Consider the following 24339-nt stretch of genomic DNA (forward strand, 5'->3'; position numbering starts at 1 on the left):
AATTTAAAATAGCTTTTTTAAATGTACCAATTTAGTTAAATTGGTGTAAAGACGGAGGATAGACCAGGCCTTAGTGCTAGCATCATGATCTTACCGTGTATGCACTCCAATGCTACACTTAATAGTAGTCCTTGAGAATATTAACCGCAGTGCTCATTAGCAGGTAGGGAATTTGAGTCTCAGCTGCTTTAAAAATTACTTTGAAAGTTTGTTTTATACTAGTTCTTGTCATGCAAATCTCAGAGCAGGGATCCCTCCCTCCCACCAGTGCCACAGAGCAAGCCAGGGTTTATACATGATAGGAGCTGTGATGCTAAATTTGAGACCTAGTACATTCGTGGTCAATAACTGGTTATATGTCATAAAACTAAGATGTAAGGAAGAGATTCAGAAGTGAAAAAATGGAATTTATTAGGTTGTATGGCCTTTTTTTGTTAAAAATATTTTCAAATACAATAATGGATCATTTCCACTTTTCCGATAGATCACAGATACAAAAGGCATAGTTAAAATATTTAAAAAGACTACACATTAAATCCACGTCATATACTGCTAAAAACATCCATATCAACATCCATATCAAGCCCATGACTGGGGAGAGTTATTTTGCCCATCTTGTGGGTGAAGGGTCTCATAAATTTCAGCAATGTAGGAGGTATATCCTTGTTACTTCACTAATTAACAACTTCTTATAAACATTATTCATATCTATTTACATGGCAAAATGTCCGGAACTAAAACAGAGTGAACACTCTGCTGTTATACACTGTAAATACCAAATATTTATGCACAACTACGGAAGTAGTAATAATAATAGTTCTATATTTTAAAAAAAACTCATCTTCATGGAGTAAAGAATTACGCATTTTATATTATTACTTAAAAAAAAAAACCCTAGCATTTAACCTGAGTACTGATCTATAAAAAAAAGCAGTTTTTCATCTTAGCATAATTCTAAGTTATTATTCACAAACATAGAATACATTCTAGAATACGGTCACATCTTTTTGGCACTTGCAAAATTTTCAAACATGGATGAGAGGTAGAGCCAAAGTGTTTAGTAACTGTCCATTGTAGCGGAAATGTGGTAATGATCTTCAGTTCTCAAAATGTATTTTAATTAATAAGGACAACAACATGGTCTTTGTTCCTGCCAGATAGTCAGGATGTCATCTTTGTTTCTTCCAGAGAACATGCAAGGAATCTGGTTAAAGGAGGGGGGGGAAACTCAGTTAAAAACATATTGAAAAGTGACAACTACTACTACTAATAGTACAAACTAAAACTACAACTCTAAATTTTTTTTCCCACGGCATAATAGAAATAGAAATACCAGTAAAGACATGAAATGTCAAGGGGAAAAAAAAAGGTTATTTTATGGAGTGAAGTGCATATGAGCAGTCTCCCGCAGGGACATGACTGGATGTTAATCGCTACATAGATTCTTTTCATTTCTGTGTAAACACTTAACAGGTCTGCAATTCTCATTGCACAAGGACTACTCCTCTTTCCCCTATGTAATCCCGAGAGTCAGGATTTACAAGCCAGGGTGCATGCCATAGCTACCAAGAGCTTAGAGTATCATTTTTCTCATTGCTTTCACCTGTTTTAGGGCTTTTAGACTCCCTCCAAATTATTCTCTCTTTTCTAGAGGAAAAATGACAGACTGATGAAGCCCAAGATGGCCAGAGCTTTGGCAATTAAATAGGAAATTAAGACAGAGCACCTTCCAGCTAAGGATTTCAAAGCAGTTAACATTAATTGATTATGCCTTTAAATAAAAATGTACAAACATACATTAAAAGTTATTTCTGGTCTGCTATAAACTTTGTAATGATTGTTTTGGATTCAGTTATATCAATTTTTAAGGGAGTTTAAATAGGAACTATGCAACAGTCTCTAGGAGTATTTGTTAAGGATTTGCAGTGAGTGATTGTGGACAAGTGCCTTTCTTCAGTTCTCTCTTGGCTGAAGTAAATGAGATCACTCGCAAGCTTAAAGTTAAACAGTCTCTTAGTGCTCTGCTGGATCAGGCTCAGGCTGCTCAGCATTTTGCAGTGCGTTGCCTCTGAGCATATCACATCAGCACTCCACGCCTGACTGGTTTCCAGATGCAAGTCAGGCTGTTGGTATTGATATATAAAGCCCACAATGGCTTAAAGATTCTATACATCTTTGGCTGCATCTATCGTGGGCTTTTTTTAATTCAGCATTTTTCCTTTGTTACTAACTCTGGTTCATACCCAAGCAGCATTTAACCATGTCATCTCACCCTGCTCAGAATAGGTCTAGACAACATGGTGCTTAAATTGCTGGCTGCAAGTCCCTTGTCTACACTAGTAGTCCCTTGTCTACACCAATTGGTGGTGCTGGACAGTGGGAATTTTTTTTTGGCGGGGTGGGGGAGGCGTGGAACAACAAAAACACTATCAAATAATACTTTAGAGTCAGCCTTATTTCCTTGAGGCTTGAGGTCAGCTCCATATGACCATCTATAGATTTGCAGTTCTCGGAGCTGGGGACAAAACATTCTCAGTAAAGGACCCCTGACTCCAGAATTCACTCCCCACTTCTTTGGTCCAGTAATGCCTCAGGCCTTCATCCTGTAATCTGCTGCCCATGGAAAGAATTGCTGTGCCCTCCCAGAGATCCACTAATTTAAGTGGGGTTCTGTGTGGCACAGACCATCACATACATGGACTGAATTGCAGGATCAGGGCTTGAGTTGCAAGGCTTAACTGCCCAAGGGTTTTTGGAGGGAGATGTCTGAGGAGTTACTGGCTGCATTAGCTAACATCGGTTTGCTGCTATATGTCTCATGTATATGGGTTTTATTGTAGATGCACTTAGAGCTTTGTACTAGGCCCATCTTAAGTAAAAGAATACATATTATTGCTGCATTTGTAAACATTACAAAATAAAAAAGAAGACTTACTCAAGATCATAAAGAAAACAGCGAAAGTTTTGTCTCACTTTCTTCCATAGCTGGCAGCTGCGCTTTGCAAAGAGCTTCTGTAAGTTCTGTTGTCTATAATATAAAATAAAAAGATTAAGTACAGACTTAAGAACGTCATAGTAGATCATAAAAATTGATGCAGCTGCTGAGTTCAAAACTGGAGAAAAGTAATTATGTGCTCTCCAACTCATCTCATTCTTTCCCACCTTTTCCTTTTCACCCGAGAAGTAGGGATATGCATATGCATTTATCTGCCCTAACTGAGCAATCTACCACTAAGACAGCATCTAATAGTCTCTACAAAATAGCATTGTCTTTCATGCAAAAAAATACAGTTATGTTGTAAAAATAAAATTGTAGCAGGAGCGTGAAATTAATAGGTATAGGCTAGGGAGAAAAATAAATTTTCAGATGAGATTTGAAATGTGATGATGAGTACATAAGGCAAAGAGGTAGGGGAAGAGTTTCATTTACACCTAGAATAATAAAATAATCTCAATCATTATAATCCATCTATAACTGTCCCCCCAGCTGATAGCAGAAAATAACTAAAATTAAGAGAGAGCATAACCCAGCAGGGACAAACGTACACCTGCCAAAGGTTTATGTTGGATCCTTTAAAATCAAGCTTTAAATGGTATAAAGCCCAATTTAAAAACAGCCTCAGTGAACTCAGTTTCAAACCAAATTAGTTGGCCAGTGTAGATTAGATAAACCCTGTTAAATATGGTTTTTAAAAACTATTTTGAAACTAGATCGAAGTTTTCATCTTCATATTTGAAGACAGCTCATACTTCAAAGTTTAATATATCAATATTCTGTGTACAGAATCTTCCTAATAGGGCACATTGATAAGTTCTACTTTTGTGATAACTGCATACAGATTATTTTCATGCACTTCCATTGAGACTTAATACATTATCTTTAATCTTGTAATGAAAGAACTAAAGAAATTAACCTATTAAAAATGAGTATTTATGCCTGTACCAGAACAGATCATATATACCACACATTAAATCTCTGATATCACCTTCCTCCCGGCAAATGATACGAAGCATAAGAAAAGGATGAGTTAAGATCAGAATTATGTTCATTATCTGCTGTCCTGCCACAACTTACTCCAAAACAACAACTTCCTTCTCTGTGTTTAGACACATAAGCCAAATTCTGTCCTGATCAAATGAAGACAGAGGAGTGCAAGACTGAGCCAAGTTTAGCTCAGACACTATCATAAATATCCAATCATTTTCCCATCGGTAAAGTGTTAAGAGTGCATTGTCTATGTCATATTACAAGCCAAACAAAAGGAAAAGAATGTTCACAGTAACTCTTCCCAACATTCTAAATCTAGCCATATGAAAGTGATAAATACCATATTAACACTGCTGCTGTTGGGACTGCAACAAGGGTTAATGTGGAGCAGCGTGCTAAGCTCCAGATCAGCAACCATCTGTCGAGACTCAGCCAGCAAACGCTGGAGCTTACTTGTTGGTGAACAGGAGTCCTAGAAGAAACAGAAATTGAACCAAAGTTATTAAATGATCATTTTAAAACATGTTCACTGATTGCAAATGTGAAGAATTACCACTGGGCATTATTTAAAAAAACAAAAAAAACCCTAACTTTGAAAATACATTGTACCATACAATGCCATTCCAGAATCTGTAATGGTTACAAATTTAAATGCTAACGTTTCCATTGAAAGGTCTGTGCAGGGTAACAGCTTGCATCTTGCTATGCATATACACATACACACTCCATTACTGTTAAAGACAGGTGCCAGTGACGAAACAAAAGCTAGTGTTTCAAATAGATGAAAAGGCAGCAAATTTCTTACTAGCTTCAATAAAGCAACTTGTCCTGGCAGCTGCTGAAAGGAGAGACAGCTGGTGGTAACTGAAAATGTGATCTTCCCCCATTTCTATACTTATAAACAAACAGCATATCTCCAGATTTAGAGAGGCATGCTTAATTCTTAGGCCCAGATCCTAATCCTAGGCCTATTAGGTCTTCAGTTAGCCTAAATGACACCACAAAAGGTGCTGTGCTGGGTTATTGCTCATTTTCCTCACACAACTGGGTTCCCACAGACTCAAATGATACTGAAACAGAATGGTGGGTTGATGCCTAATAATGTAAAGAATGGGAATTTGGGGATATACCATATCAGAGAGGGACCAAGAGACAATTCATGCCTGCCCCAATAGTTTTAATGACTGATTTGAAGTCTCCTATGTGGGAATGGTGAACTAACCTCCTGCTCCTAGGATCAAACTTGAGTTGCAATCCTCATCAGATGGACAGAACAAAACCCACAAAAGGTGCAAATAGAAATCTGCTCAACATTTCCTGCAATCTATAAATAAATCCAACCTGCACAACCCAAAAAGCAAACACAGACTGGCAACAAGTGGAATCAAGACAGTGCAAAAGCAGATTATAACCACGCAACAGCAATATTGTAATGACTAAGAAGAATACGAATAGAGAGATGGGAAGGAGGGAAGTTTCCAGTCAGCAAGCAGAACAAAGGAACAACCTCTGCCCATCAACCTCTAGTAGTAACACCTAGTTAATCTCAGATCCCAAGATTTACTGGGATTGAGTAATGGTGACTAGCGCTATGCAAGCATGCTTGCTATTACCTGGTCCCCTGATGCAAAGGGGAGACCCTCTGGCTTTGCCCCCTATGCTGGCACCATTAATAAGGCCAGCATCATTTGCCCTGCATCATTTGCGACCTAAATACTGCAATATCATGCTAACTCATGGTGGGAAACTGGAAGTGAAATTAATTATTATTTTAAAATATTTTTAAAAGGCAAAGACATGACAAGCAAGTGAGATTTTTAAAGTGATTCCAGTTTTAATAATCTATAACTCAGTGTAAAAAAAATAAATCAGGTTTTTTAAACATGATTTGTGACTTGACTATACACTTTAAAACCCTTTTAAAAAGTCTAATTTACTTCATATATAGAAGGGAGACACAATAAAAACCAGACGCAAACTCACTCTTTTGTGAAAGTAAATTCACTCTAACTTTAGCCATCCTAAAACTAAATGTACCACATTATGAAGCTAGATACTGACATAGTTGATCGTAGGACTGGTGCACTTATTTGCTGACTGAATCACTGAAAAGTTATTGATCTCTGAAGGGAGGTCTGCATCGAAGAATTTCTCACATTTCTGGGGCCCATCTCTCTTCTGTGTGGACGTCAAACAGGGAGAGTCCGAGTAAAAGGAATTCAGATCCACACGTTCTTCACTGTCAATATAATTAAGATATTTTCTGAAACAATATCACCAGTAAATTCACTAAGAAAAGTCATAATACAATATAAATACACTTAGGCCTTGATCTAGCAAAGCAGTCAAGCACATGACTAACTAAGTTAATGACATTACTCTCAAAGTTATTTACATGCTTAAGTGCTTTGATGGATCCAGCCTTATTTTCTGAATACAAGAGAGGAATCCTGAAATACTTTCATGAAGAAGCGGATATACTACCATATGCTTAGCATGTTTACCTTAAACGACAGCACAAAAAGTATCAAGGTTCCTCAAAATATCTAAATGAAGGCAGCACCCCATGCTTTCATACTCTGACTCCACCTATTCCCTTATTGAAAACCTCCTTTAAACAAGTCTAAAAATGTAGCTTTAAATATTAAAGCAAAAATATTAAGAGTTTAAAAGTTATTTGCGCACTTTGGACATCACTGGTCAGCTTCCTCCCACCCTTCACTACACTGGATTTTTTTGGTGAGAGTGGGTAGGGGGGACAGAATTTAAATACTATTTCTCATAAAATTGTAACTACAGCTAAAACTCAACTGCCTAGATAGGGTTTCAGAGTGTGGAGCTAAAGGTGTATTGTTTCAGATGTCAGGAGGTAAACATCAGGCAGTGTAGGATCAGGCCTGACCTTTGGACACACACCCAACAGCATGCAAGACCTGTTCAGCCTGGGACTTCACATACAGCATTATCTCTTTATACCTTCACTTTCTCTGCTGAACTTTAGACCAGGTAGTATACTCAGAAGAGAGAAAATTCCAAAGTTGATATCGCTAATATTTTAATATGTATGTAAAGCTTTTTTATGCCAAAGGACTTCAACCTATACATAATTCCGCATACAAAAAAAAAAAAAAAAGATTAATTTAGGGTTCAGGTTGTTCAAGTATATTTCTTCACACCACCACATATTAAAAAAGCAATTGAATTGTAAGTTAAGGTAATAGTCACACCCAACACAATACCAGTGTCCAAGTACACTGACCCACTACTATCAGGATACTCAACCATAGCATCACAAAGCCCTCTCTAGCACACTTACTTTCAGTTCAACAATAGGAACTCCCAAAATATGCCCACCAAGGAACTGAATGTTACACATTTTCTTTCTTTCTCTAATAAAAATTAATTTTACTTTCTACCCTTGATAAGAATATTGCTCAAGGATAGGGGGGAAACTACTTCAAGAAGATAAACATCTTGTCGCAATACACCACATGGAATCTATGCCAACCTCTCTGACTGCTCTGTAGTTTGACCAGCCACTTACTAATACTAATTAGATGTTTTACAAAAAATAATAAAAACTTCAGCCAACCAGAAATCAGTCTATTCACATATGGCAGCACAGGAAACGCACTGTACTAGTGCTCTAAATAGATGTTAGAGACACTGAACCGGGATAATTGCTAGAAAGCCAGCAAGTTGCAATGATTCTAAACAATAAATAGGATCACCTGCATCCGGTGGTCTGCTTACACAGAATGCCTAGTGTAGTCTGCAGCTTATTCACAGTTGTTTACATGTGTGTTCAGGGGTTTCCTAGTAGTTTCTAGCTGTGCAACGACTTGTTTATTTCCAGCTGCTAAATGAATCAATTTCACTTTAATGGAGCTTTTTAAATGTTGTGTGTTATTTTTATTTTAAAAAGTTAAAAATTAAGAATTGACCATCTCTCAGCATGTTTTCCTATGATCCTCCCTCTCTAATAAGCAAAAGCACCTTTTTGGACACATTTCTGCATCTATAGGGAATTACCAAATACCAAATGCATTTTTACATGCAACCCGACATTCATTAAGGACCACCATTAAGCACCACACTTTACAGGGCCAATACAGACAGTCCCTATCCCAAAGAATTTACAATCTAAAAAAGATGCTTTGGAAGATACAAAGGAAGAGGTTCTCAGAACTGTTTTGTTTAATTTTAGTTACCCACTTATAAAATGGTACGGTCCAGAGTGCATTTGATTGACATGCACTAACATTTGTGAGCCTTTAGGAGGGATATGAATGAGGAGAAGTTGAGGGCCTACCACTCTTGGTTTAGGAGGTCAAGCCACACAGTGATCCAGCTTTGAAGACGACAGAGTGCGGAATGGAAAAAGGAAATGAACAGGCTTGAATTTGGCATGAGTGGTTTGGTTCAAGATACAAATGGGCCTTGTTCAAACCAAATGGAGTGCAGGCCAGCAACACTACAGTGATCAGCCAGTTTCGTGCTCCAACTTCAAAAATATAACCCACATTCACGTCCATTAAACAAAATGCAGCAACTGTTAGTACAACAGAAAGAGTCACTGTAGTATATAAAATAGAGATTATGCCATCAATATAAAATTTCACAATCTCTCGTGATAAAAATATGGCAATTCATTAGCTGAGTTAAGATCCCTCGACAGTTATTACAAAAACGGCAATGACTCATGCCAAAATGTCAGATGGACTGACAAGGGAAGCACCCTCCTTTGCCGACTGAATACCCAATTAAGCTATCACCAAGAGACTACAGAATCAAGAGTCAAGCCCTGGATAAGAGTGCAAACCCTAGCAAAGAGCCCAAGCAACAGTAAATTCACACTGAGCGGGTTTGTGGTGGCAAAAGGTACCTTCAACCTCCCCTCATCCAAGGAGCGAATAAGCATTTAGTGCAGATTCCAAAAGAGGATAGCACTGGCTGGGAAATGGATGTGGCCAGGACAGCACATCTTCCATCAGTTGGGCTCCTATGAAGAAAAATCCTCACAGGAGGCAACAGTAGAAGCACCTCACAGAGCAAATCCCATGCAAGGTAGAGTGGCCTTCACTGGCAGAAGGAAGTGACATCTACTCTTCCCTGCACTACCAAGGTTGAATGTTCCCAAGTGAGACTTTTGGGGGGCAGAGGCAAAGTGATTAAGTTAACAAAGTTTATAACTAATTCTCAAACAGGAATTCACTGGAATGGGAGTGTAGGGTTTCTAGGAAAGGGTGCAAGGTTTTTGAGATGGGTGGGATGGAGGAGGTAGAGAAAGGGGAGTAGAGGGGGAGAGATGATTTGTGGACAGTACAAAGTAACTCTAACCAAATGAAAAAGCTGGTTTACAAGTGCAAAAACTAAGCCATGTGGGAATGCTCTGGAACAGCATTCCATTTCAAACAGATGCCTATTCATCAAGCTTTTGTCCCTGAACGGAGATGGACCTATACAACTTCTGTTGTTGTATTGTTTTAAACAAACAAGAAAGAGTCAGTACTTTAAACGTGCCCCTACATAAAGTTCATATAATTGGATGTTGGAATATAGTCTCTGGGCAAGATCCTCAACTAGTGTAAATCAGTGTAAATCTATTGCAATCAATTGTGCTAGCTAATTTGCACCAGCTGAAGAAATGGGCCTCTTCTGTGTCTAGTGGAGAGCTAAGTGGGAACAGGGATGAATTCTTTGTAAAGTGATCCAAAGGATTACGTCCTTGTATAATAATGTTGATAACTGAAAAAAATTAAGCAATCTAGGAGGGAAACTGAAGCGAAGTGCTCTTCAGTGAACAGCTGCTGTCATGGTACATCCATCAGAATAGCCAGAGCTTTGAATTTCCTTGCCTATTGTCAGCATAACACTACGTTCATAAATGTTTCCTTAGGGGGCTCCCAAAGCCTGCAAAATATACCAGTATTTCTTTAAAACTTCTTAATATGCAGAAACTCATTCTCCATCCCACTTGCCTCTACATAATTATAGCTGTATCTATAGATTTGGGTTTTCAAATGTAACAATACATAACCTTTTTAAGCTGGTACTTTTTATTCCATGTGCAGTCTTGAGACAGTTGCAAATTGCTCTGCACCACACATTTCCATCTCCTTCTATGGGTCTGAAAATCTGCATCCATTCCAGATCTGTTAGTGGCTTATAACATGCAGCTTTATCTATGATGGAGTTAAGAGTACAGAAGCCAGATTCATCTATGGGAAGTGTACCAGGAGACGCTCTGCTTTTTCGGTCACATGAAATTCCCACTGTCTCTGTCTGATCATTACATTCAATATCAGTTCTGTCAGACTGCTTTGACCCAGGATGCCAGCAATTCAATGAATCTAAATGAGGACTGAAGTTGAGCCAATGCTCGTGTATAGGTAAAGATGCTCTGAAGTTTTGTTGGTCTCTGCTTAGAAATACATCTTGTGAAGTTTGAGATGTTTCCCTGCCTTCCACAGACCTCATACTGTTTCTATCAGATACAGTTCTGCTGTCTAGTTCATCTGTGCTTACTGAAGCATTCTGCTTTTCATCTTCCATAAACAAAGTCTTTTGTCCATGTGATAAACCTTTACAGATTTTCTGAAGCTGATTTAAGTGAGCCAAGGTACTTTCCTCCATGTCTGACACATTAATTAGCTGGCTATTCTTTGCTTCACACATATTACAGATTTTTTTTAGACTGCATTTCTGAGTTTGCGTAGTCCCATATTCCTTAGGTATCTTCTGAGTGCCTTCACTGCTAACTGTGTCTTTTTCGTTGCTACTTTCAAGGTCTGATAATACCAAACCGATACTACAATGGCATGATAAAGAACTCTAGTTATAAATACTGCATTTAATATTTGAATTGTATTTGGTAATAAACCATACTTTGTAGGATTGTGGCTTCATCCTGTGCTAGATGTGCGATACAAAGGCAAAGAGCTGTGCCCACACAGAACCCCACTGACACACTGGAGGGGCTATCAATCCATGCATTGTACATTGCAGGATCAGGAACAGAGAGTCTTTTTATATTTTACCCATATTATATACTGTAGGAATTCTACTTGAATCTATAAATTGTGCTCTGATTTTCCAGACTGAAAACAAAAGCCATTTGAATTTTTAAAAATTAGACACTCTATTAATAGGCCAGTTTCATGATGCTCCATATCTCCAGACCGCTCTTTAGCAGTTTCACAAAAGAGAGAGAAATGGACACCAACGTATCAGTCTAAGGATTGAATTCATGCTGGGAAACAAGGAAAGTTTAATCTAGGACAGTGGTCAACAAAAATTTTTCATCCGTGGACACCTGAAAAAATTTCAAATGGAGGTGCCAGACCCCTTTGAAAAATCTTAGATATAGTCTGCAGACCCCCGGGGGTCTGCGGACCACAGGTTGAGAACCACTGCTAACATTCAATATAAATAACAAAAAATATTAAAGGTGAGAGAAAATATAAGCTTTATACTGTACATGTAACCACATGTACAAACAACAGGCATTAGGAATAAAAGTCATTTGGTGTAAAAAAAATAGTTTGAATTCTACACCGTTTTTGAGGAAAAGCATGCAGCTAAAAGTATGTGGCTAAGAATAGCGTAAGGTACATCCACTAGAAGAATACTCATCTAAAGTGCTCCCAGCTACTTTTTTGTAGGCACAGTAACTTAATGTTGACTAATTAAAAACAAAAATAAAAAAACAAGGAAGCCCCAGAAGCCTGACAGGCACTTAATCTGAAACACTAGTAGGGATCAAATTCATTAAAGAAATGTTACAAGGTAGAATGATTAAGCAGGCATAAAGAGATAGTTTCGTGAATAATAGTAATTTTTACTATGGCTTATTTTACTAGAAACGTTTATGACTAGATTTGTTATGTTTACTCTAATTTGATTTTATAAAATTTTATTTCTTACACAGTAGTAGTAGTAGTTGTCTGACTCAGCCGATGCTCTAGTCTGTGACTAACATACACTATGTCTCTTGACCACATCACCGAAAACTACATGAGAACAGTATTGCATATTTGTGGCTCACAGGCCCGAGGTGTCATATTTTAATGTATAAAAGTGTTGAAGTATTATACATTTTTTTAGAATACTAAATGTGTCATACATGATTGATTCTCTCCTTAAACAATTATGAAAGCCACATCACCAAGCTTACTTTGTTTCGTGTGCCTCCCCCTTGTGTTTCTGCCACAATTCTTGAGAACTCTCCAAGTTGAAATGAAGAAATTGCAGATCATGCTGCTGTTTTACATAGATCTACTTCCAGACAGTGATAAAACAGTTAGTGAAACGCTGAAGAACAAGGAATATTATGCCATCTTACTTTAATATACTGCTTTTCATCTCAAAAGATCTCCAGAGCATTTTACAATCCAACACTGATATTCAAACAGAAAAAAAAAAAGTCTGATCCTGCATTTCCAATGGAAGTTTGGGGGGAATGGGAATGTAAGATTTGGTTCTACCTAGGAATTACTTTAAACCCTATTAAAAATGCAGCCATCCCTGATTGAAAAAAAAACAGTAGCTGCTCAGCAAAATAGGACAATACCACACAACACTGTAAGGCAAGAAGTACAGAACACTATATTCAATTAATACTATGTGGAAATCGTATAGACAGAATAAAAGTTACCAGAGTTGGATTATGGTCAAAACACACACAGACTAAACACTGCTACACTTACAAAAAGCGCCATGTGATCATTTAAAGATTCCAAGTCATCAGGACATTGGCTTTAACTCTCTTCTGAAAAAGGACAGCACATCTAGCACAGTGCCCCTTAATACCAAGTGAATTCACTTCAGTCGTAAGGATCTGATTTTCCAAGGTGCAGAACACTCACAGCTCCCATTTGCTTTAATAGGAACTGTGGGTGCTCAGAAAACAAGGCCCAAAATTTTTACAATTTAATTCCACAGATAATGACAAGTTATTCTGAAAATGTATCTTATTAAATATCAAAGCAATGCATATTTGGTAAAGTTGTTTATTTTAATTCATGGTCATTTTCCCCCCTAGACTTAGGCCCCAATTCTGCAAAAACTCATGCATGTGCTTAACTTTACACTGGGAAGGTGGGACTCCTCCCACTGGGTGAAGCTGAGCACATGCCTAAGTCTGTGTGGGTATGGAACTTATTTGTCACAACACCAAACATTTTGACATAAATCAGTGCTCTAACCATTACTTACTATAATCAGTATGTAAAAAATAGGGATTTATACCATAGGTTAATAGTCATAAACAGCTCAAGATCTACAGTGGGTCCATGATTTAGCAATAGTGAACAAAATTTATTACTTAATTGAACTGTTAATTCTATTTATTTGTATATAGTTCTATATAGACAAATGTTATTACTGAAAACTGCCTTCATAAACACAGAAAAGAAATGCAATGAGGATCATACCTGCCGCAAATTGGACAGTTCTGTGTTGGTCCGGACTTGTTTAGACTTGGCAGATTGAAGAAGCTGATCTTGTCTATTTGCTTTCTCAACTGTTTTAAAACAATTATTTTCCCCATAGAAATCAAAGTGCAAAACGAAATACAGCCAAGAGAAATCTCAAATACACACAAGAGAGAATGTCATAAAAAGTAATATTAACCTAAAAAGTCTCAAGATCAACACAATGCTTTTTCATGAACAAGACAGACACCTCTTTCTATAACTCATGGGCCAACTAAATAAAACATTCAGGTATGGTTTTTCACCTCAACATGCACCCAACTTTTAGCAATATTTTTAAAATACATTTCATATTACCATCACTCACTGGCTTATCTTTGTTGTTATATTTTTAAGATTCCTTTATGAAAAAGCAAACTCAGAAATAAATTCCAACTTTGTGTCTGTGTGGGGGAAACAGCTGCAAGTATGGTTTTAAACACATGAGGGGTCAATGCTTGGTGCAGATGAGATGGGGGAGGTCACTGGCTTAAAGCTCCCCGCAACAGGGGATAGAATCTCTTATTTAGTCTTTTCAACCTCCATTGTACATTTTGAAGTATGGAAGAGCAGCAATTTGCCATTCTCTTAGTACTATTTTGCTGCAGTAACAGCAATATCTACACACAAATGCAAAGTGCACATGCCAAGACATACACTCACTCCTTTTTGCTATTCAGGTCTTCATGTTAGGGCATTTTAAACCAAGAGAGTTCATTATGGGAGAATAGCAGCCAAATGAACACTCTCCCTCCTTTCCAACATTTGTTTACTGCTAATGGTAGAAGCTGAAGGCATTCAGCACCTCACAAGCTCAGCCTCAGCCATGTTGCAGACTCTTGTCTTTTTATTAGCTCTAGGTTTAAGAGTCATTTTTTTGTTTTTAATTGTTTCACCATTTTCTATGCAGTGGTGAAAGAAGGGGAAAAATGTCACTCATGTTTACCTATGTTACTAATACATTATATCAGAGGTTCTCAAACACTAACACAGAGACTGACCCCTGTACCACCTATCCCCCCCATTCACAATCCAAATAACCACCTTCCCTCCCATTCATGCTCACATAAGATCCCTGTGGCAACTACATAAATTGATTTAGTAGAAAAGCAATACTATGAATATACTTTTAGCTTCTTTTAATATAATTTAACAGGGGCCAATAAAGGGAAGGATACAATGAGATAGCTCTCTCTAGACCACCAGCAAGTGTTGCAAAGACCACAATCTGAAAACCTCTGATTCATCAAGAATTGGGCACTAAAGCCCTTCACTCACCATTAAGTACGAGCTCATTCTTCAGGTAGTTGTTTTCTTGTTTGAGGCGTATGATTTCTTCCCGCTGTTCATTATTTTCTTTTGTCTTTTCACTGAGGTCATCTTAAAATAAAGTGTGTTCTTGAGTGAAAGGTATACACTCAGATTTACAGTGGAGGAGGTGTCAGTTATATTACTTACCTTTTAATTTATTCATTTCAAATGTTAGTTGTTTCAGTCTCAGTTTGAAATCCTGCTTTTCTTTATTGATACTGGATTCCCCCATCTTAGCTGCACGCAATGCACTTTCCAACTTTTTAAATTTAGACGTAAATTCAGTAATGTGATTGGTTGCTTCAAGTATATCTTTGTCCTACAAAAATAAGAAAATAAAACATACTCAAATATTTTTTCTTTTATCTTCTTTTCTAGGTCTTCTCATTTTGCCTGGTAGATGCTGAGGCAATAGTGAAAGCTTCCCACTCTACTAACAGTCTCATGCTGAATTGAAGACGACTTGCTCTGAACTCTGGACAATCAGAAATGTGTTTACAGAAGTCCACTATACTTTCTGAATACATGGGTTTCTGGTTTGTTGAAGATTTTTCCACTTTCAGTCAAGTCAACCATCCAGCAATCTGATCACACCACATTAGGTAATGGCATTGGAGTTTTGTTCAGATACTTTGGCATGCAGTGAGAAGATGATAGATGTTACCTTTAGCTTTAGCATCGTAATGAGTTCCTGTTCTCTAGCTTGTAACTGGCCTATTTTAGCAGACAGCTCCAACACTGAACAGTTGAGACTTTGATTTTTCTCCTAATAAATAGGAAGGAAAAAAGTATCAACTAGTGACTAGTTACACTGTTACTAAATAAACTTTCAGTAATTCAACATCAAAGGGCTCTTTCTTCTGATAAATATATGCACAACTTTAAATAAATGTCAAGAGGGAGGCAACATAGTTTAGAGAGTAGAAACTGGGGCTTGGGAGCCAGTTGTTCCTAAATTCTAATCCTGGTTGTCCTCCAATTTACACTCTTACTTTTGACAAGTCATATCTCCTCTCTGTGCATTAGATTATCCATCTGTAAAATGAAGAGGGGTGGTGAAAGAATTTATAAATGGCTTTGAAGACATAAATCACTATTTAAATAGCAACAAGTTTTGGATGGATAAAATAGGACTCTTTAAAAAAAAAAATCTTAATACCATTAACAGCTCACTTCTTTTTTTTTTTTTTAAAGGTAAGAACAAAAACAAATTAACAGCAAGGTTCAGAAATTCCTAAGTATTGAAACACCAAGTTTGGGAAACACTATTCCAAAGAGTTCTAGATCAAGGAAGGGAACAGAGAATGAGGGGATAAAACAAGAGACAGCAGAGGCAGCTCTGCATTGTTCAGCTAGTATATATCAGAGCTAAACTTATGGATATCCCATTCTGTATTATAGTCTATTGGTTAGAACAGGGCATTAGGAGTTAGAACTCCTGGGTACTATTCCCAGCTCTTTCATATGATCACAGCCAAGCCTCTTACCCAATCCGTGCCTCTGCTTATCCAGCTGTAAAATGGTTATGCTACCACCTACCAGCCTTATAGAGCTTGTGTGACACTTAATGTTTAAAAGATCATCAGGTAAGAGAGGACATAGAAAATGCAAAGTATTACTGAACTATATTGTAATAGTATTTTTAAATTGCGTTTTAGATAGATAAAGTTATAATTCCCAAATGAACAAAAAGACCTTAAAAAAATCTGCAGTTTTAATTACTTACATATCTTTAAACTGATGACAAGATTTTATAATTCATGATAGCAAGTTAAATTTATAGCAATGGCTTTCTAAAACTGTTCATAATAAAATGGCAAGTACTGCAGTTGGTCAGTTTAATGGCTGCAGTTTTGGCATCCCCTCACTGGTAAGTGGCGCTCCCCAGAAACCAATCAAATAGAGACCGCAATCACAAAACTTTGTTAGAGTAATACCTTAACCTAGTGTTATTTGACCCAAAGACAAGAACAATATAGAAGCCTAAATCTGCAGTCCTTATATACAGAAAATACCTGCAGACTTCAGTGGGAGTTGCATGAACACAACCAATACCTACCTCCAGGGCCTGACAATGAAGAGTTGTATCTGTTGCTTTTTGAGACAGCTCCTGAAGCTTCTGTTGAGTATTTTCAAGTGTTGTCCTACGATCATTCTGCTGAGATTCTAAGAGCTTTAATCTTTGTGTTAGTGTTCTTATCATCTCATTTCTTTTGTGTAGTTCATCTGAGGAAAGAGATCAGGTATCTAATGTGAGCAAATAGTTTAAATGATGTTTCGCATACCATCTTTTAAAAAGTAGAAGTACTTTACATGTTTTTTGTACTTTAAAATGCTGTGTTAATTTCTAGAAATGGATGCACAGTGGCATAATCCTGAAGTAGACGTATTGATTTTTACCTGACATATTTCCTCCCTACTTAATTGTACATTTTTGAGTTTGCAGAGAGAGTTATCAATATGTATTTTATATAAATTCTGCACAGGTTAAAAGGTTATAATAATGAAGTAAATTTACAGTCCTTAAAACAAAAAATTATAACTGTTTTCAGGTAATAGTTTCTTTCAGAAGTGCAAAGGATCTTGCTGCTTTCAGAGTTTCTATAACAAATCATCTTTCAATAAGCTCTAAAGAGATCCTTCCCTCCATGACATTCTAGTATTTCCATGGTAATCTAAAACACATGGAATATTCATTCTGTTGTGAGATACCATTTAAACATGGCTGAGGGGACAGATCACCCAAAGTCTCATTCTGATTGGCTGGCAGTGGCTTCCTGATGATGTCACAGCTGTGCACTAATTCCTGATGGTACAGAGCTAAAATCTCATTGTTAAAATAACACAAAAATCCCTACACCCTTAATGTTCAGAGAATGTAAAGGAAAAAGTTAGCGAGGAAAGAGGTAAAAAATAAGTACCCTGTGGGGCTGACAGAAGAAGACACACCACTGAGGATAAGGGGACAGCAAAGGGATGAACAACAAAAAGTGACAGTCACAATTTAAGGGGCACCCCAACCAGATTGACCTTTCAGTAGCAGGATGTGACTTGAAAATTAAACTCCACAATACTCCATAGACCAAATTATTTTTATAATCAGGTTAAAAGTGGCTGTTAAATTATAAGGATATCATAGGAAGAGCAGCTAGATTTCTGTGGGACAGAAAGGGAGATGGTAAAATCCAAATAATCCAGGGAATGTTTAAAAAACAAGAGAGGTTCAGAAAAAAAAAAATCCCAAATAGCCAAGTTAAGGACACTCTGCTATAGTTTATTGCTACATTAAAACAATACTCCTAAGATATGATTTACAACATTATGTGCTTTTTCCTACATATTTTATGATGCAATTTTTTAAATTATACTTTTCATTAGTAAGGATTCATGGAATCAGCATGTGGTTTGAGAAGGAAAAGATCATCAAATTATCAGGTCCATCTCCTTCCAATCAATAATCAGACCATTTTAGTACCACTGAGGAAGTTGTTGTCTCTGAAAGAATACCGACAACTACATTTGGAAAGATGGAAAAAAAAAATCAAAATCAAAAACATCCTTTACATGCTGTAACATTATTACACACAGAGGGGGCTCTGCAAGGGCACAAACATCTACCCATAAGAATCTGCTGACAGGACCAGGGCCTTACATTGTACAGTACTTACTTTCTAGCCTGCTGCATCGTTCTGCCAGAGTCAGTATTTTTTGTCGATCATCTTCCCAGGCTAGTAGCTGTCTCTGATGCACTGCAACCATGTCATTGAGCTCCTTATCACGATCTTTCAGTTCTGCTATTAACAGCTGGAGTTCTTTCCTCTGTTTCTGAATGGTGCTGCTCTCGAGGTCTGTGCGAGGATTCTACAGAAAGAAACTGCTCCATCATATACAAGCAACAAGAAATTAATCACAAAACTATCTAATTAACATGTTATGTCATTATATAATGCTGTGAGGTGGCTACTTGTATTTTTAAAACAAACTTTTCAATAAGCCATTTAAAATCGCCAAAAATAAACCCAAGGAGAGCACTAGAGCCTTCCTAAATTTCAATATAAAAATCAGAAAGAAATTGCATTTTTATAGCTCAATTAAAGCCTCCTCTTAAAGCTAAATAGTAATTTACTTTTAATAACCAAATTCCAACATTAAAAGAAGAATCGATAATGTGGCAATAATCACCCGCTAATTAGTTAGCATCTTTAAATTTAATCTAAAATTAAACATCTTTTCACATCTGAAATCAGATAATCCGAGATCTCTTGTTTACACTTTGATAAATACACAAATAGTTTAGCATTTTGGGGGGAGTATTCAAACCTTATTTCTTTTATTTGGTTACACTGACATTTATTAACTCTCGATAACTATCTGATGAAGAATAAAGTAACTTAAAACAACAGTTCAGCCTCTGATACCACCTCAGGCCTCAATCCTGCAAACATTTACACACATGCTTAATTTTATTCCTGGTAGTAAAATTAAGGATATCTCCTTGAAGAAATTATACAAAAATTGTAAGTGTCTGTAAGACCAGGGCCTAAATCTACACAACAATCCCCAGAGATATTCAGCTTGCTGTACCGTTACAGGTTTCCAGGATTCTACTAACATTAAATTAGAGCAGATTACAATGTTTCTTTTTACAAAGATGTATAAAGTAGGAGAGCATGCTTTATCCTATTCTCCATCTTACTTTGACGTACGACTTGAAGAAAAACTAATACCTAGCAGTTTTGATTGAAGCTCTCTGCACTTCAATGAATGCTTTCCTGTTAAACAAACTATATATGCTACGTTTCAGAGTAGCACCCGTGTTAGTCTGTATTCGCGAAAAGAAAAGGAGTACTTGTGGCACCTTCGAGACTAACCAATTTATTTGAGCATGAGCTTTCGTGAGCTACAGCTCACTCCATCGGATGCATAAAGTGGAAAATGCAGTGAGGATGTTTTATACACACAGACCATGAAAAAATGGGTGCTTATCACTCCAAAAGGTTCTCTCTCCCCCCACCCCCCACTCTCCTGCTGGTAATAGCTTATCTAAAGTGATCACACTCACTCGCCATTTCCAGCACCTTGATTATCATACACATTGTAAGGAGAGCGATCACTTCATTTTCCGCTTTATGCATCCGATGGAGTGAGCTGTAGCTCACGAAAGCTTATGCTCAAATAAATTGGTTAGTCTCTAAGGTGCCACAAGTCCTCCTTTTCTTTTTGTATATATGCTACATATTTAAAGTGTTGTTTGTTTGGTTTTTTTTACCTGGGGTGAAGCTGAGAGAGGTAATGATGAATTCATAGGTATTCTGTGATCAGGTGTTCACCACTTACTAATGGGTCTGGATAAATATTTTCTACAATTTTAAGTTTCAGTTTGAAGCGTTGTAGGTCTTGGTGGGCAGGTATGTTTGCACAATGAGGTCGCTAAAAGAGTTTAAAAAGTACATCAATGAATACTGGTATAAGCATACTCTGAAGTCATCCAGTGAAACAGAGGAAACATAAAAGAGGCTCCTCTTGTTTTTGCTGATACAGACTAACAGCTACCGCTCTGAAACCTGTCACTAGGAAAGAGACGTCTGTTTACGGGCTGCCAATAAATTCTGTCCTGTAGCACAGGGACCCTTAACTCTCTCCGCACCCAGGGGGGCAACTTCCCGTCCCTGGCACCACTTCCCTGCCGGTAGTTTGCCAGGCCTCCATTCTCCTCTCCAAATCACACTTCAAGGTCTAGAACCCCAGCCTCCCCGCAGGGAGCTACTCGCCGCCCCCTCCCCCGGCACTAAGGGCTCAGCCCCAGAGCTGGGGGTGCCAGGCGGTCTGAGGGGAAACGCTCCCCCGGGGGCTCAGGCCAAGCTCGCGCTGCCGCCTCCCACAGGCCGATGGGAGCCGCCTGGCAGTCCCGCGGCAGCGCTTCCGTCCCAAGTCGCCCTCAGGGCTGCTCCTCGGGCGCGGGGAGGCCCGGGCGCCCCCTGGCCGCGCCGGAGCCCGGCTTGGAAACCCGCGCCCGCCGCCGAGCTCCGTGCGGTCGGAGGGACCCTGCGGCTGGGCTCGGCTCCAGAGCCTGTAGCCCGTTATCCGAGGGAACCGCTGGGAGCTCAGCCCCATCCCCGAGGGGCGCCCCCGTTCGGAGGCTGCTGGGCAGGGTCGCCACCTTGCTGGGAAAGCAGCGGGGACACCTGGCGAGTTTTATACCATGTCGGTGTCCGCGCTGTGCAGCCGCTCCAGTCCTGAGCTCTCCAGTTTAGGGCCCCGCCCCAGCCGATCGGAAACCCTAATCCCGCTCCCCGCCGGCTCTGGTTCGTGCCGTGTTTTGCAGCTCCTGGCTGCACTCCATCGTCAGCTGAAGCACACAAAGCCGCAGACCTCAACCGACGTGTGGTCTCCCATCCAGCGGCTGAATCCCCCGCGATCCCGCTTAGCTTAACTGATGCCTCCATCGCAGCTCTCCCGCCTCAGCCGGCCCACAGACCCCTCCCTCCGGCCTCCATTAGCCCCACCTATCGGGTTGCGTCACTCGGCTCACGCGCCGGACCTGTTACCCGGAGCAGTTCGAACGCCGCGCGAGCGGTTAAAGCCGTTGGGTCGCGAGCAAGCGCCAGCTTCTCCGCGCCAGCTCGGGGCGGGAGGGTTTCGGAACTCCGGCTCCACGGCTTGGGGCGGTGCCCGGCGAAGGAGCGCTGAAGGGGGGCGGGGCCAGGGTACGGCCGCCCCCTGCCGGCCCCTTTTCCAGCCCCCCCGTAGGCGTTAATTGCCCGGCCGGCGACTGCCCCTTGGCTCGGCAGCTACTGGGGGTGCAGCTCTCCCCCTTTCGGGGACACGCAGACTCTTTTGCCCTGGAGAAGGGGAACGGAGTGGGTTAGTTACTCCGTTTCTGCCCTTCGTTAGTGCGGAGGGGGGAGAGAGTGTTGAAAGATCTGGTTTTTGCACAGCTTGAAGAGGAAGTGTATTTAGTTTTTAGAAGTACTGTATAAGTGGCTACTTATGTGCACTTATAAGTACTTCTGTGCACTCTAAGTGCACTTCATTTTATCTAATTTTATGATTACATGAAACTTGTCATGATAAAATTATTGTACTTTAATACACTTCAGGGATTTAGAACGATTGAGCTTTTCTGCTGTCATGCAGTAGTGTAATAGGTGAAATTACAGAAAACATATATGCTTGAAACTGAATTCATAAGACATATCTAACAAAACCTGGCACGTATATGCAGGTGCCACAAGAAGGGGTGTTTCTATGAAGGTGACTAATATCCTGAACATCTTAGGGCAGTTGTTGCTTGTCAGATACAGGGCATAAGATTAATTAAATCAGTTTATATGCTATGATGACTGAAGTTAGGTGTATTTAAAACCACTTTATCAGAGAAGCTTTAGCTGCTACTGTATATATATATATTGCAAGTCATCACAGTAGCACCCCTTTATTAAAAATTTGAACATAACAGTTGCAAAGAGAAATTTCGTAATACTCAAGTACCAACATCAATTCTGGCCCATCAATTTACAGACTACCTATGCTAAAACATTTAGCAGGAAAAGTCTTTGGTATGAAGTTACTTAGTTATTTGTCACAAAGGTGTGGCTACAATCAGATGAAATAATATCTTTCAACATCAATATAATGCCTACATTGAAGAAATTTGGCCCCTAGGCCTAGAGGTGGTTTGGTTTAACCACAATTTGAATTTCTCTCAAGCCAGTTACATTATAATACTACTAAGAAATCAGTTGAAGTCTTTCTAAAAGATGAATTATCTTTATTACATGATTGACATAACTAGTTACAGTTTCATAGTATAAAGCTGAAAAAAAGAGCTAGGGTGTGTTGTTCAGCCAGGTTGACACATTTATTCACAATACTTTTTCCTAATATTCAGTTTCTTAATTAGCACTGTATTTAAATTCAGCAAACATTTATCTTTAAGCATATAGTCCTGGTTTGAACTCTATCAGTTTTATACTAGCAGCAAACCAGAAGTCAGATTTCCAGATACTGTTTATTCCAGACTCGTACGTATTAAGTGAACTAACCATATGAGCCAGTATAGCATGAGACTGGTAGGAGTCATGCAAATCTTATCTTACAGTATTTGTTGCAAAAAGCTTGTCCTACATTCTTTCAGTGCTCCTTGCTCTATCAACCCTTTTAATAAGAAACTATTAACAGATCTTGGGAACTTGAGGCCCATTTCTGATCTCACTTTTAATTTACACCAATTTAAATAACTCCACTAAAGTCAGAGGAGTTACACAAGTGTAAGTGCATCAAACTGATTTCCACTTGGATCATCTAAAAAGGGGGGAGGGGGAAGGGTCAAGTGAGAATACAGTTTTACTAGGCTGTCAATTAATTGCAGTTAACTCATGATTAACTAAAAAAATTAATTCTAATCACACTTAATAGAATACCAATTGAAATTTATTAAATATTTTTGGATTTTTTTCTACATTTTCAAATATATTGATTTCAATTACAACACAGAATATAGAGTCTACTCTGCTTACTTATGTTATTACAAATATTTGCATTGTAAAAACAACAGTATTTTTCAGTTCACCTCATACAAGTACTGTAGTGCAATCTTTACCATTAAAGTACAATTTACAAATGTAGATTTTTTTGTTACATAACTGCACTCAAAAACAATGCAAAACTTTAGACCCTACAAATCCACTCAGTCCTACTTCTTGTTCAGCCAATCATGAAGACAAACTTGTTTGTCTATATTTACAGGAGGTAATGCTGCCCACTTCTTATTTACAATTTACAGAAAGTGAAAACAGGCGTTCATATGGGACTTTTGTAACCGGCGTCACAAGGTATTTACGTGCCACATGTGCTAGAGAGTGTCATATACCCTTTCATGCTTCAACCACTATTCCAGAGGACATGCTTCATGCTGAGGACACTTGTTAAAAAAAAACAACGTGTTAATTGTGTGACTGAACTCCATGGGGGAGAATTGTATGTCTACAGCTCTATTTTACCTGCATTTTGCCATATATTTCATGTTATAGTAGTCTCAGGTGACGACTTAGGACTTGTTCATTTTAAGAACACTTTCGCTGCAGTTTTGACAAAACACAAAGAAGGTACCAATGTGAGATTTCCAAAGATAGCTACAGCTCTTGACCCAAGGTTTAAGAATCTGAAGTGCCTTCCCAAATCCGAGAGGGATGAGTTGTGGAGCATGCTTTCAGAAGTCTAAAAAGAGCAACACTCCAATGCGGAAACTACAGACCCCAAACCACCAAAAAGGAAAATCAACCTTCTGCTGGTGGCATCTGACTCAGATGATGAAAATGAACATGCGTTGGTCTGTTCTGGTTTGGATTGTTATCAAGCAGAACCAGTCATCAGCATGGATGCATGTCCTCTAGAATGGTGGTTGAAGCATGAAGGGACATATGACTCTTTAGCACATCTGGCATGTAAATATCTTGCGACACCAGTTACAGTGCCATGAGAACACCTGTTCTCACTTTCAGGTGATATTGTGAACAAGAAGCAGGCAGCATTATCTCCTGCAAATGTAAACAAACTTGTTTGTTT

The 24339-nt window shown here is 38.7% G+C and overlaps 1 protein-coding gene across 7 annotated transcripts; it reads right to left on the bottom strand.

The window, feature by feature from the left end:
- Window positions 1-394: 394 nt before the first annotated feature.
- On the bottom strand, window positions 395-21440 carry CCDC62 (coiled-coil domain containing 62). 7 transcript variants are annotated; one of them, XM_048820895.2, is made up of 14 exons: window positions 20974-21245; window positions 20042-20202; window positions 18441-18633; window positions 16832-16998; window positions 15437-15538; window positions 14920-15091; window positions 14740-14841; window positions 13423-13511; window positions 12165-12265; window positions 10029-10799; window positions 6050-6227; window positions 4329-4460; window positions 2936-3028; window positions 395-1204 (listed from the first exon to the last, which is right to left on the bottom strand). In XM_048820895.2, the coding sequence occupies exons 2-13, from the start codon at window positions 20075-20077 to the stop codon at window positions 2942-2944; spliced, it is 2130 nt and encodes a 709-aa protein (XP_048676852.1). In that variant the 5' UTR covers window positions 20078-20202; window positions 20974-21245; the 3' UTR covers window positions 395-1204; window positions 2936-2941. The 7 variants fall into 7 exon arrangements, with proteins under 7 accessions (XP_048676852.1, XP_048676846.1, XP_048676845.1 ...); XM_048820889.2 differs by lacking the exons at window positions 10029-10799; window positions 20974-21245 and adding an exon at window positions 21279-21440 and having other exon boundaries at window positions 6050-6251; XM_048820888.2 differs by lacking the exon at window positions 10029-10799 and having other exon boundaries at window positions 6050-6251; window positions 20974-21241.
- Between the last annotated feature and the right edge of the window lie 2899 nt (window positions 21441-24339).

This window comes from Caretta caretta, chromosome 15, assembly GCF_965140235.1.
Source record: "Caretta caretta isolate rCarCar2 chromosome 15, rCarCar1.hap1, whole genome shotgun sequence".
NCBI classification, from domain to species: domain Eukaryota; kingdom Metazoa; phylum Chordata; order Testudines; family Cheloniidae; genus Caretta; species Caretta caretta.